A 15,311-nucleotide genomic window follows, 5' to 3' on the forward strand; every position below is an offset into this window, starting at 1 on the left:
GGATAGGCATAATGACCTTGTCAATGTGAAAATGTAACATGACTTTATCAATCTTTAGTAGAATCTTTTCTGAAATACAGTGCCTACCATTTGTTGCTTTTTTCCTATCCATATCTAGACTTTCCCACGTCTGTATCTCTTCTTTTTCTTTTTTCTTCTTTCCATTCCTCGTTTTGAACATCTACGGTATATGCTGTAGTAGATACTGAATTGTATTGTTATAATGTGTTGTGTTCGTAACAAGGAGTAGAGTTCCAAATGTTCAAATAAGATGTGTACACTGTTTTATGTTTCAACTTTTTAAAAAATTCGAGCAAGTTGCTTTAACAATATGGGGCCCTTTGTTTATTTTTTCCCATTTAGCCTTGGCCCCAATAGATGACACCCTTCCCCTCCCTATCAGGCTCTGAGTTCTTTGAGGGCTAGAACATCAAACTAATAAAGATCCCAACAAGCTGTGTGACCTTGGAAAAGTCATATAATTTTTTCATACCTCAGTTTCTTTAACCACAAAATGAACCTGTCTGGGGACAGAACTGGGGGGATGGAGGGAGTAGGTGGGATGAAGGAGTTATTGATGTCACAGTATCATGTCTTTGTGCAGTGTTCTTGAGTCTCTGATCCAGTAGTTCCTTTGTCACAGAAAGAGAAATATGGCATCTTGACCTTCTGAGGAGGAAGCATGATGTAGTTGCAAAAGGATTAGGCTACGGAGTGGGGCAAATCTAGGTGTGAATCCTGGCTCTTGTCAATGACTAGCCTGTGATCTTGGGCAAGTCACTAAACTGTTCAGAAATGAAATTTCCTCATCTGTCTAGTGGGGCTAAGAGTACCTTCAGCATAGGCTAACTGTGAGGACTCATTCACTTAATAACTGTTTGTTGAGCACCTACTATGTGCTGAGAAGAAATCAGAATAGTGCTCAAAAAAGAGAAGGGCCTGCTCTCACAGACAGTTTGGTGAACTAATTCACATAAAGCTCTTGGCATGAGGCGCAGCACGTAGTAAGCTCTCAATACATGGTAGCTACTATCATTGTTACCCTCCCTTCTCCATGGAAGGCTGTCCGTCCCCTGGTGTTAATGACCTATGTCCCCCTGTGTCTTCACTGGTTTCCCAAAAGCAGGGGATGAGACTCCCTGTGTTATCCACACTCTCTCCAGCAGCCAGCCCTCTGGAGACCAGCAGTGTTGTCAAATGGCTCTGTGCACTGGGGCCTGGGGCCTGGGGCTGTGTGAAGACAAAGCCAACTGCATCCAGCTTGTGTCCTTTGCTCGTTAGCTGTCACTGGGTCAAGCGGCCACAGATATGGCTTGAGTTTAAATTCCAAGTTCCTGGAAAACCCACTGTCCCCAGAAAGCCTCTCTCTGGGCACACAGAGTATGCCTGGTGACTTCTCTCAGGGGCACTCCTGAGCCCAGGCGAGGCTGTTCAGGCTCCTCATCTACACTGTATCGTGACTAACTCAGAGCACTGTGCTTTATCCTTCATCCTAGTCCATCCCTAAACAGTTCAGACTGCTCTTAGTAGCACAGCAAGGAGAATCCTTTCCCCCTTTCCTCTTCTCAAGAAAGATCTAAACTGTTCTTCCAGGCCACCAGCAGAAAACTCTCATTTTCCTTTTCCCTCTCAGAAGAACAAAGACGGGATTATGAGTCATTAGTTGGTTCCAAGCTGTTCTTTTTTTATCAACATTAGGCGGCAAGGGAACTCACATTGACTAAGGGCAACCTATGTGCCTGTCAGTTACCTGATTGAATCCTTGTGACAACCCTGTGAGGTAGGAGTCATTCTCTCCATTTTACAGATGAGACAACTGAGGCCCAGGAAGGCTCTGGCAGTCACCCATGGCCACACAGCTAGTAAGCAGCATTGTGAGGATTCAAGCCCATGTCTGACTCCAAAGCCCCACGCTCATTTCTCTATATGGTGCCAAATACGTTCAGCAATTGTACGTGTGTATCTCTCAGGCCAGACACTATGCCGGGTGGCTGAGCCCTGGGGCAGCGTGGCCTTCGATAGCACACCGTAAGCTGCTGTGAGGTGCCCTCTTCTCTCCTTTTGGGCCAGATGCCTTGCTCCTTCATTAGCAGCCTGGGGGCCAGGCTGGTCCATACGCTGCTCTGGTTTCCCAACCCCAAACGCCAAACTTCCACGTATCCTTAAAGTGGTACCTGGGATCTCCCGCCACATTACTGGCTGGGTGTCAGACAGAGGAGGGCCTGACATTGTGAAGAGCTCCTAACTTCTGCTGCTCTCCAATACAACCTCCCCGATTCAGGCGCTCCCATTCCGAACTTAAGATGGTTCTACCGAGGCAGAACTTTTGCACCATATCTAAACAAAAGCACACTTGTGTGCAAACTTATAACATAAACCTTATACTTATAGACGGCCTTGTGCTCTTCAAAGAACTTCCACATCCATTTGACCGTGCAGACAATTCTGACATAAACAGGGAAGCGACATTATTATTTTTATTATTCCCATTTTACAGATAAGAAAACCAAGGCCCCAAAAAGGCATGGGGACACGTCTATGGTAATGCTGTGAGAGCTGAGTGTTAGGGCTCTGCTTCTGAAGTGACCTTTAAATAATACCCCAGGGGAGGACACATTTGTAAGCCCTGCGGAAGCCCTATTTACGGGATGACAATTACTATATTAATCATAAATCTCTGGCAATAGTTACTAACATCTCTCAAACGCTTACTGTGCGGGGCACTGCACTACATGCTTCATTTCTCATGCATTATTTCTCAGTGGATACCATAATCCTTCGAGGACTAGGTCCCATTATTACCCCCATTTTACAGCTGAGGAAACTGGGACTCAGAAGGCTTAGAGGAACATACACAAGGAAGCTAGGAAGTGGTAGACAGGGGACCCAAGCCCAGGACTGTCTGATCCCAGAACCACGCTCCACTAGACTATAGCGCCTCTCAAGTTGAGTCCAATATGGAAGCCACTAGCCACATGGGGTTATTTAACTTTAAAATCATTAAAGTGAAATGAAATTAAAATCTCAGTTCCTCGGTCACATTGGGTGCACCACATTTGCTCAACAGCCACACGTGGCTAGTGGCTATGGCACTGGACAGCACAGATAGAGGACATTTCCATCACCACAGAAACTGCTCTAAACACTTAAGGGTGGTCCTCCTCAGACTTCTACTTTGGTAAAATGCTATTCATTGAAGGCAGGGTTTCTCAATCCTGACACTATTGACATTTGGGGCTAGATGCCAGTAGCACACCTTCCCCCTAGTTTTGATGACTGGACAAGTCTTCAGATATTGCCAACCATCCCCTGGGGGAGCCAAATTGCTCCCCACACCTCTGCTAAGAACCTCTGGGTTAAGGTTAGCGTATGTATTTGAAGAATCAAATGGCAAATCTTAATCATTACCTTACCTTAGCCTCCTGAAAACAAGCCATTTCACTGACACTCATTTTTTTCTAGTGAATCACAGTCTATACGGTAATTTGCAGCGAATGAGTGGGTTTAAAAGCTATTGAAGATTTCATGAAAGAGCAAGGCCATTTAATGAAGCAGGTTGAGTGTGAAGATGCCAAGGAGGGCTCACTACAATGTACTGTACGATTAGTTCCTCCAATGTGCTCTCCATTAACCATAACCATGAAATTGCCAAGGAAGGATAAGAAATGAATTGGTTTAAAAAGTTAAAGGAATGTCAGCATAGAAAATCAATGAGGAAACCACAGGAGCAATCACATCACATACCGCATTTTGGCTACTAATTTCCAGAAATAACAAAATATTGTGCCACTTGAGAAACTGGTGAAAGAATCCCCAAAATGCTAAAGGTGGCCCAACAGAATATGGGCTTTCAAGGGATTCAAAAGAAACTAGTGTAAACATTCCCATACAAAGTGCTGAAATTTTGGTTACGGATGAAATAATACACTTTTCCGCATTTTTCATACAACAAATGGAACACTCCTTAGAAAGCTGCTAAAGACCAAATGGAATTTGTCAACTGCATCTTCAGAGAAATCTCTGACAGCTTTTATAACCATTCCCTCCTAAATGAATTTTCACAAAGAGTTCAATATTTTAATGACGTTATAGTCAAAGGAGACAAAGTTCCGGTAAACCGGTAAATATGGCAAGTAGTTTATTCAAGAACTTTCCAGAGAGCCGGCTTTCTCCCCACCTCCCCAGCAGAGGGTGAGACTGGGGGCCCAGGGTGGCACCTCCTGGGTACGCACCTGCCACCCCATGGCTCCCTTATCACGCTCGTGAATGGACAGTGCCTCAGACAGATGCCACAGGGTGAATGCAGGTTAGCAAAATGCAGTAGCCAGTCTGGGCCCCTTGCCAGGGGAACTGGAGTTAATAGCTTTTCTTCTAAAACTAGAAGAAGCCAAAAAATGGAAGAAGGGAAGGCGAGAAGGATGCAAAGTGCCACAGGGGTCTCTAGTGACCACATTAAATACTCTTAGTAACAGTAAGGAGTGGAGGTTGGGTCTGAGCTGGCAGGCTGAGTGCATGCAGCTACGTGCACATTTCTGGTGCTTTCTGCTAGTCCGTATTTGCCTTCCCCAGCTGGAAGGTCAAATGGAGCCAGGCTTCAGGTTCATCATAGCTCCCCGGATGCAGGTCGGCCTCGGGTTCAGGAGAACAGATTGCAGGTGGGAGGGGAGATAGCCCTGAAACCGTCAGCCACTGGAAGGACCTGGGGGTGTGTCTCCTCCAGCAACTGGGTGCCAGGGGGCTACCCAGGGCCAAGAAAGGATGCATGGGCCCCCTGACTACCAACAACTGGAATTCAGAAGAAGTCAATATGTGTGTCCTCTGATCTCAAATAGCAGTCTGCACTGCTCTGCGGGGCATCAGGGAAGTTCTGCAGCCAAGGGGAGAAGACTGGCACACCAATTACAATAGTTCTTCCCTGGTTGGGGGCCAGGGGTTTGTGGCAGAAGCGCTCAGCCTCAGCTTCCTGCATCCTGTTCTTAGAGCAGAAGAAGCTGACCGGCATGATGTGAGGGACCCACCAACCTGCAAACTCCCCCAGATGACCCCCAAGCATCAGAGTGACACAAGTGCATCCAGGTCATATCGAAATGCACATCGTCTGGAGTAATCCGTCCAGGCCCACTAACCTAGCACCCATCGGCCAGTCTGGCCAAGAGCCAGCCCCTGGGCCACAGGATGGCAATGTGTTAGCCAAGGGGAGTCCACAACCTGGGACACCAGAGGCTGGGAGAGGAGGGCAAGATGCAGGCCCAGGGCACCCGGAGAGGGAAGGGGCTGAAATGGGAAAGGGTTGTGACAGGAGGGACTGAGGTTGCCGAAACCAAAGCTGTCCTAGCTCACTATTTTGCCTTGGGTTGAATCGACATCTGCAACAGCCCAGTGAGGGGCCACTGTATCCCATGATGCATGCTTTTCGTCCTTTGCTCAGAGGATGATCTTTCCTCTTTCCCAGGCTGTACAGCTCTACACCGGAAGACGGGGTACCCAGGACTCTAATCTTACATTTGTCATTGATTGTGTGACCCAAGGAGAATCACTTACCATCTTTGGGGTCTGGTTTCCTCACCCTTAAAATGAACCCATTTTCACCCATCTCACCATTGCAAGATCTCGTCTGGTTGAGACAGTTCTTGGGCTTTGCCTCCATCTTCTCACGTACTTGTACAAAACGGTCTCGCATAACTCAAGAAGCCTACTATTTTCTCCCTTCTACCAATACACATATTAATTGATCCCTTGATAATTTGCTTGTCACCTGCTGTCACTCTATGTCTATGAAAAGAACAGAACTTAACAGCTAGTTAACTTAAGCAAGAGCTATATCTAACAAGAGCTAGTTCCGAATTTAAACACCAAAACCGGTACCCTAGCAACTCACTTGGTTCCAGTGAGGGGCCAGTGGGGCTAGTGGCATGGAGTCAAGCCTACAAGGGTATGGATGCCTCTGAAAATATTTCCGCCACTGGCCAAACAGCTCCAACTCATATCATAAATGTATCTACCTGGATATAAAATCTAGAACGCAACTGTGATGTGCAGAGGAAACTGGGAACCGATACTGTGTTTCCACCCAAATTCAACTTTCAAAGCCTACTGGGCTTCCTTGAAAGGGTCCAACTCTCCTGAGGTGGCCAAGCTGTGATTCTAGGAAAGCCCCCCTCTGGGGGGGTGTTGAGGGGATGGAGGGTGGCAGGAAACCCAAGGCTCACAGGGGGAGCAGTGAATGTTCCAGCAGCCCAATTTCTCTCCTGGTCTTCCTCTCCCACTACGCCCTCAAAAAAGCTCAGAGAAGGGACCCTGACGCCACATCAGATAACTGAAGACTGCATATTGTCCAGGTTGGAACAGATTTCGAAAATGAAGACAACTCAGAAAACGTAAGGTGATTTTCTCCACTAACCCAAATTCTGCTTTATGTTTCCATTCCTGTCGCCCCCTTCTTCTGGTCTCTCTCCCACTTCTCGCCCCAGGCTCGTCCATCTCCTGTCCTCCTTTACATTCTGTCCTACTGAGCCTACACCTCCCACCCCACCTCCTGCAAACTGCTGCTGACTGGGCTGACCACTCCCTAAAAAGGCAAGCTCCTCAAGGGCATGTTGGTTCAGTCAACAACATTCCTTCAACAAATATTGGTGCCAGGCACTGTGCTTGCTTGGTTCCGGGAGAAGAAAGCATAAGTTTCTTCCACGCTGCTCAGCACAAAGCTTGCTACAGAGCAGGTGCACAATATTCCTGAACGCTCACTGCGTCTCCATACCGTCTAGGTCCTGCGAGGGACTCCAAGCCTCTTATTTATAGAAGCCTTGACTCTATAATAATCTCCTCAAATGCTCTCTTATCATTTCTCTTATTCCTTCAGCCCAGATTACATAAATCATCAGATGAGCTCGGGCCTATAACGGTGGCCACAGGAAGTGGCCTTTGGTCCACTGAGTCCCCTTTTTCCACCCCCAAAGACCTCAGGCTTCCCCAGATCCCCTGCATGGAAAGTGGACATTAGGACGAAGGGCCCCTGCTGCATTTGCAAGCAGGAGGATCTAACAGAAGCCAGCACTGAACCCCAGGGAGGAAGGGCTCGCACACCACCTGGGAGCAGCAACAATGCCCTTAGCATCTCCCACCGTAATGACTGTCACCTCCCTCCTCCTCCCAAAGGCTTCACCATCTACCTCTCTGTCATCTGGTGCCATGGTGAGTTCCGCAGAGAAAGCCTATAATTTCCACAGCATCCATCCGAGGCCATAGGTTGAGGGCACAACAGTGAGCCCAGGAGCTGGGGGGATAAAATAGTTGCAAGGCCGCTTTTCAAGCTTCAAGAGTCCAGGCCCATTCCCCACCGGAAGAGCGGGAGCGCGCTCTGGCACCGATCGTGAGGACGCAGCGGAGGGGTAGCCAGCCCTACTCACACCTCCATGCATCAACCTCCCGTCTCTGGCTCCTCAAATGGGGTGCCACGACAAATCACATGGAATACCACGGTGGTGCCTTTCCATGAAGGCAGAGGACTGCAGGGACCAGAGGAACCCGTGCAACTCTCGACTGTTGGAGACCTGCAATGAGTGAGGTGAGTTTCTGGCATGATTCCAGATTGTGATAGCTGAGGGAGAAGAGTGTCAGCTTCGTGAACGAAAATTGAAAATAATTGCACACCCACTAATCAACCATATGACTAGATCTATTGTGCTTCTTCCTGTTGTCACTGCTTGAAATCCGTACACACGACATGCAAAAACACCTCCATGGACACGTAGTGAGCATAAACTGGAGCTAACGCCACATCAGATAAGCGGGAGACTGCGTATTGTACAGCTTGGAACAGATTTAGAAAATTAAGACAACACAGAAAATTTGAGGTCATTTTCTCCACTCCCCCGAATTTCCCTCTCTTTCCATCCCTCTCTCCTCCTTTCCCTCCTCTTTCTCCCATTTCTTGCCCACGCTCCCGGGGACTCAGGTGAGCCAGGTGGAGACGGCGGCGGAAAGCAGAAAGCCTGCAAGTCGGGAGCCTCTGGGTCCAGCCACCCCGCCCCGCCCCGCCCCGCCCCCTCCGGGCTGGCCGAGTCCTGGAAGCGCGCGCCCCGCTCCCGCGCCCCCGCCGCCGCTTTCCCACGCACGCGCACACGCACGCACACCTGCGCGAGCCCTCGTAGGAGCGGGCCGCCCGCACGCGGCAAGCGCGTCGCCTCGAGTTCGAGCACCGGAGACGGCGAGTTCCCCGCCGCGCGCCCTTGGCTGGCTCACAGTCGCTCCTCTTCTCGGCGGGCGCCCCGATGGGGTGGGAAGCGGTGCCCGCACCGGCGGCCGGCGTTCTGCCACTCTGCACTCCGTGCAGTCCAGTTGCAGTGCTTTCTGCGTCCACCACTCTGGAGTCTTCAGGCAACCATAAAACCCAGCCATGGTGCCTGCCAGGGAGCCGGAGGCCAGTTACGCGCCCTGTCCGCTGGGGTGCCTAGGAGCCCGCGCTGTGGGCCTGCCCTGGGGGGCTGCCACGTGCGGGCAGCTCTGTATGCCCAGCGCCCACACGCACGCAGCCCCAAAGCCACCGGCCAGTGCAATCACCAGCCAGATAAAGTTTCTTCTCGGAGGCCTCTCACTGTCTTATGTACTAGTTCCAGAAAGGGCTGAGCTTGTTCCTTACATGGTTAGGAACTAACTCTCCCTTTTTCCTCTGCCTCCAACTTCCCGCCACCACAGCATGCTTAGTGCAAAATACCAGATGCTCTTTCTTAGCCTCCCTGTGTCCCTGCAGGGCTGACGAGTGTGAGGGGTAACTTGGAGGGGAAGCCCTGAGGAGTTAGAGACTTTGATCCAGGCGGGGAAGGCCACTCAACAGCTCTGGGAAGGAGATGTAAAGGAGTCGCTTTCTGGCATTTTAGATCTGCAGGCTGAGGACAGGGAGGAACAGAGGGAGGGAGAGAGAGGTGAAACCTCAAAGGGAATTTAAATAGCAAGGCTGCAAGTATTCCCACCTCAACCTGAACACTATTTTTTGACCCGTTTGTTCCTGTTAAATCTCAAGGGAAACGATTTACTCCCTAAGCAAGCCCGGGGTCACAAACAGAAAGAGCAAGAATGTCTTTAAAGTTGTGCGATCTCAAGGGATGCCCATGAGATAAAAGTCCCCACCAAAGGTTGCGTATACACAGCGGATCCCAGTTATAACATGGCTCACCTTACATGGATTCAGAGATACTGCTGATCAGATTGTGTCTGCCCCAAACCAAAAGGTCTGGAGAGAGCGCAAAAGTGTGACCTAACGCTGGCTACTCAGAAGGTCCAGTAGGGCATCTCTCCCAGTCCCAGTTCGATGAAGGGGTGTCCCTGCCTTGGCATCTGAGACGCAGAGATTTGCAAGATTTTCACTTTTGAAGTGTCTGGTGAAAGCATGAAAAGCAAAGCAAATGCAGATGCGGGCTTTAGCTTCTTAAAATTACTGAGCGAAACCAAGGATTTTAAAAGGTCAAGATTTCTCCTGTGACCGCATTCAGGGAGGTCATTAAGCACCGCAGGACTGGGCTAATCTGACAGCCTTTCTAAATCCGGCTTCCCTGAATAAAAAGAAAGAAGAAAGCCAGGTCAGAGCCCCTCGGGGGGTTTGGGCTGATCTGCAGCACAGGGCCTGCTTTCTCCTTCAGGCTGCAGTGGACAACACCCTGCTTCTGGAATTTCATTGGGTGAGTAGACTTGGGCCTCTGGAGCAGGGGAGTGCATGGAACTCTCTCTTAACATAACTGACCAAGGACTAGATTTATATTGTGGATACTGAACCCTGACCTGTGGCTAAAATTTCTAGCTAGAATTCCTTTTTAGCTGGAATTTGTGGTCAGTTCTCTATTATTCGTATATGGCTTACCTACTTAGTGAATTTCTGCTATTGTGCGCTTTTTTTTTCACATCTTTATTGGAGTATAATTGCTTTACAATGGTGTGTTAGTTCCTGCTGTATAACAAAGTGAATCAGTTATACATAGGCATATATCCCCATATCCCCTCCCTCTTGCGTCTCCCTCCCACCCTCCCTATCCCACCCCTCTAGGTGGACACAAAGCACCGAGCTGATCTCCCTGTGCTGTGCGGCTGCTTCCCACTTCTGCTATTGTGTTTTAATCAAAGAACTTCTGGGGTAGCTACCCTAGTTGTAATGTCAGTGGGTGGTTGGGAAAAACCAATTTTAATATTGGCCAGAGAAGAAACTAATTAGGAAAGCAAATCTGTGTCATTCCCCTCCCACCCAAATAGAACACAATCCGAAAAGCATGGAATTTGGTTTTTTGATTATGCATGCTTTGTGATTATTTGGCCAACTCCTTTCTTCCATTGCTATGAATAATTAGGAGTAAGGGTCCACAAAAAATCCATCCTGTAATTCCCAGACTGCACCGATGGCTCCTCCTGCTGAACTCTCACAGAACTTGCCATTTGTACTCTGGAGTGAGAGCTGGGTTCAAATGCTGCCTCTGGCTAAGTTTGTGAGATGTGATAACTGCATTGGCATTTTGTGGGAAAATGTCTTTGTTCTTAGGAGATACACATTGAAGTATTTAGAGGTGAAGTGGAATGATGTCTGCAATTTATGCTCCAATAGTTCAGAAAAAAATATGTAGGGGTGTGTGTGTGTGTGTGTGTGTGTGTGTAGAGACAGACACAGGGAATGATAAAGCAGAATGTGGTAAAACGTTAACAGTTGGTGAATCTAGGTGAAGCATACGAATATTATACTATTCTTTCAACTTTCCTGTAGCTTTGAAGTGTCTTTAAAATTAAAAGTTGGGAACAAAATCTTAGCTCTGCCTGCCTGCCTTTATCAAATACATAGCAGCAAATTATTTACTCTTTGCAAATCTGAGTTCCCTCAGCTCTAAAATGGAGATATTAATAGAACCTACCCCATAGGGTTGTTAGGAGGATTAAAATGAGATAACAAATGTAATGCCCTAAGCATGGTGCCTGTTTCTTAGGAAGGTCTCAATAACTGAGCGGAATTGCTATTATCATGCTCTTGTCATTTACCATTCGGTTATACGCTGTTTTTTATTGCTCTTAAGGTGTTTCAAATGCATATATCCTATCTCCTTAACTTTGGTTTTAAGTCTTCAGAGGCTAAAACGCATTTCTTACATTTTTTTTCTTGTATCTACCACAGTGTCTGGCACAGCACTTCGTGAATCATAGATAGTGAACAGAATGCCTTGCTGAGTTGACTTTGAGGTTACTGTTCTGTGGGATCTGAGGTCGGTCATAACATGACTTGAAAATGATCACATGCCCAAAGGCATGTTGTTCATGACAGACCAGTAGAAGAGAATGTTAGCATTGCATGGTGGGAGCTGGGTAAGAAGATAGGACTACAAAAACAACTATTTGGGGGAATAGATTTTTTTTTAATTCTTAAAGTTGAAGGTAGATACCTTCATGCACATCCAGACTTTTGGGGAAAGCGTTGCCTTTTGTAAATGCCAGAAAGGCATACATTCCATGACTTGGCTTTCAGGATGGAGATGGCCTCTACTAAGCAAGGTGGGCACATCCTTAGGATGCCAGGCCAATAAGGCAGATTTCCAGAGGTAGCAGGGTACAGCTGCTCCCTCCCAACAAAAGGGGGCATGCAAACACTGCAAGTGACTGCCCCCGTTCTTGGATAAATGCCTCCATTGCTTTTGGAGGGAGTCTGAGCTTCCTGGCTCTAATCAGTCATTCCAGTGAGTCTAAAACATGCAGGGTAAATTCAGCTGAAACCTTCAGGACTGACTTTAAAACCATGCCAAGACTTTTAAACATCTGGCTCTTGAAAAAAAATCTGTAATCACTAGAGCCTGAAATAGAGAATGGTGAGACTCACTTCTAAACAGATGCAAACCATTCCAGAAGGTTCCTCTCAGTCCCGTGGCTTGTGGCTTCTGTCTCCCTCCTTCCCCTTTCCCTCTCCCCTCAGCTTACCTCCTGAGGCTCACCGTATGAGTTCCCACTAAAGGCTGGCAAAGAAATGGTGGGTTTAGGGGTTAGGAATGAGAAACACAAAGCAGTTTAGTGTCTGAATGCATGTGACCCTGCTGATCACAGCATCCTAGATGGAGTGACATCTCAGAAAGCCTGGGAGGATAAGCTAGAGAGCTGACTTACAGCTTCTATGCAGCCATTGATCCAGACATTTCAGATTGCCTTCAGAAACTCTGCCCTCACAACACCCTAGGGAGTCTGGGGGCAAGTGATATTCAGGAATTAAAACCCAGCAGAGCCAGAGCGATCTCTAAGGGAGCTGGACTGGGGGAAACTGCGCTTGGTGGGGCAAGGACCTCCCCCAGTCCCCAACATTTTTAAACAGCTCAAGTCTGATGCAAATTCACATTCAGGGCAGAGGAGGTAGGAATGGGGAGGGGAAAGCCAGTAAGATACTGTGATGGGAGAGTGGCGAGGAAAAGATGCCTCCTTGGGATTGGAGTGCTGAAAGGGAAGAATGCCTACATAATAAGGCTTATAAAGCCATCGGCTAATGGTAGACTGCAGTCCTGACTACTTCTTCCTTCAAACCCTCCTCCCCCTTTCCCTTCTCCTCCTCTATCAGGCAGTCTTCAGGTCATTGATCATCTCCTTCTGCCTCGACACCTTGGATTGGGGAGGGGACAACCAGGAAAGTCACCATCACTTGCCACACTCCAGGCTTGTTCTTGTGGTGGAGGAGAGCAGCCAGATGTGGAGGAAGTCTGTATTCTATAGAGTGTTTAGGATGTAGTTTTATTACTTTCAGGCTCTGTATCCAATAACACAAACTTGGCTCCAGGTGTGGTCCTAGGGGACCCTCCTGACTGAGCAGAGATGAGAAGAGTCTGTAAACAGACATTGTGAAATGTCCCTAAATGCTCACCTGTCCATCTGCCTGCCTGCTTGGTTAGCCTGTGTTTCAGATTTTCCCTTTCCTGAGTGGAAACTGGAGCTCAGATGGGGCCAATGATGTTGGGAGTGAAGGTGCAAGGAAGTGGGAGATCCTTGCCAGTTTCTTGCTGGATGCCTTCATTTCCTTTCTCCTGGCTGTGTGAAAACTCTAGAATGATTCCCCCCACTGCTGCCCCAGCTCCCCGGCCCTCAAGAGCCTGAGGATGGAACAGTGCTTAGGAAGGAGGAGGAATCTGTAAGGAACGGCACCAAAAACGGAGGAGAGCTTAAACAAGCTTTATTTGGGTTCCCCCCCCCCCGGGGGGAGGTTCACTGGTCCGAGAGAAAGGGGCCAGAGAAGTCGCGCCCGGGCAAGGGTTTGGGCAGAATTTACAGGGGGAGAAGGCAAAGGGGTGTGGTGAATCCGGGAGGGTGCAGGTTATTCCTTATTTGGTGGTCTTTTCCGGTATCGTGGGGGACCGTTAGTCCCGTCCCTCGAAAGACGGGAAGGCTGGGCCGGGTGGAAAGTCCCCAGGTCAGTTTCTGGAACTGGGTGGTCCGGAAAGTCTCCAGGTCAGTTTCAACCTGTGAGTCTGATTGCGTTCCCCTGCCTCGGGCTAGTTGGCCTTACAGAATCCAGTTTTCTTTTTCTTTGCTTCCCTCGTGGCCAAAATAATGATCTCCAACCTGAAAATCACCAGGAAAGAGAAAGCACACACGTTTAACACTCACAGTTTACTTAGCCCAGAGCTAAGAATGAAGGCTTCCTTGCCGGTGCAGCTGAGAAGGAAGCGACCCCCAGGTCTGGAGTCAGTGATTCACACTGGCCGACCTCAACAGCCTCCTGCTGTCATTTTATTTCCTTCATTACTTAACATCCTGGAGAAGGGGCTCCTAAGAGAGCCCCATCCTGGAGAAAGCCCGCGCACAGCAACAAAGACCCAACGCAGCCAAAAATAAATAAAATAAAATAATTTTTTTAAAAAAAACTTTTTATTTTAAACTAGGTTTACACGCAGTTGTAAGAAGTAATACAGAGAGATCCCATGTACCATTTGCCTAGTTTCTCCCAACGGTAACATCTTGCAGAGCTATAGTGTAATGTCACAACCAGGGAAATAACATTAATACAATCAAGATATAGAACATTTTCATCACTACAAGGATCCCTCCTGTTGCCCTTTTACAGTTACATCTACTTCCCTCCCACCCCAACCCTCACCTCAATCCCTGGCAACTACTAATCTGTTCTCCATTTCTATATTTTGTCATTACAATAATGTTATATAAATAAAATCATACAGAATTATGTTATAAATAAAATCAGCCACTATGGAAAACAGTATGGAGGTTCCTCAAAAAGTTAAAATAGAACTGCCATATCATCCAGCAATCCCACTGAGTATATATCCAAAGGAAATGAAATCACTACCTCAAAGAAATATCTGCACCCTCATGCACATTATTCACAATAGCCAAGACATGGAACAACCTAAGTGTCCACCAACAGATGAATAAAGAAAATCTCTCTCTCTCTCTCTCTCTCTCTCTCTCTCTCTCTCTCTCTCTCTCTCTCACACACACACACAGGAATATTATTCAGCCATGAAAAAAGAAGGAAATCCTGCCATTTGCGACAACATGGGTGGACCTTGAGGGCATTATGCTAAGTGAAATAAGTCAGACAGAGAAAGACAAATACTGTATGATCCCACTTACATATGGAATCTAAAAATGTTGAACTCATAGAAATAGTGAGATGCTGGTTGCCAGGGGCTGGGAAGTAGGAGAAATGGGGAGATTCTGAATTCTCCTAATTGGAACGTAGAATGCCTTGCTCCATCTGTCTGTCTCTTCCTTCTAGGTGGAGAAATAGCTGGCACTCATCTCTTCCAGAAAGCCTTGCCTTATTCTGAATTCCACCAGATCCTAGCTTCAGACTGCATCATCTCATTCGAGTCATCTCATGGGTGTCTTTTGCTAGGTAGGTCCTTGAGTACAGGAACTGTGCTTTCTGGTTCTTTTGTCTCACACCCCACCCTCAACATGTAGTATAGCTCTCCTTTTAAAACTAGTATGCAATCCAGATTGACTGCCTAACTAATCAGGCAGTTACATACTGAAGATGAAAGAGAACCAGAAGACTTTCTGAAAGAAAAGCAACAGCAATTACAGTTAAACAGCCTTCCTAAGCAGGCCAAGTATGGTTAAGAATAAGGATTCTGGACTCAGATGCAGGTAGATGCGGGTTTGAAATGCAGCTCTATTGAGTACTAACTGTGGGATTGTGAGAAGTGATTCATATTCACTGTGCCTTTTTCATCTATTAAAATGGGCATAGTATTAGTATTACCTTGGGACTGTTACCAAGTTTCATTGAGATCATGCATGAAAAGTCTTCAGCACACTGTCTAGCATATAGGAAATGTTCCAAGCTGTTG

The 15,311-nt window shown here is 47.5% G+C and overlaps 1 protein-coding gene across 1 annotated transcript in view; it reads right to left on the minus strand.

Annotated features, from left to right (window-relative positions):
• Nucleotides 1-15,311, minus strand: part of KIAA1210 — a gene marked incomplete at both ends in the record, with an annotated part of 73,789 nt that overhangs the window by 49,934 nt on the left and 8,544 nt on the right. The window contains 3 exon segments of the mRNA XM_082646887.1: nt 4,960-4,976; nt 4,980-5,022; nt 8,133-8,402. Coding sequence (XP_082503013.1) covers nt 4,960-4,976; nt 4,980-5,022; nt 8,133-8,402 — 330 coding nt within the window.

The sequence above is a fragment of the Grampus griseus genome (genome assembly GCF_964374135.1).
Source record: "Grampus griseus genome assembly, chromosome: X".
NCBI classification, from domain to species: domain Eukaryota; kingdom Metazoa; phylum Chordata; class Mammalia; order Artiodactyla; family Delphinidae; genus Grampus; species Grampus griseus.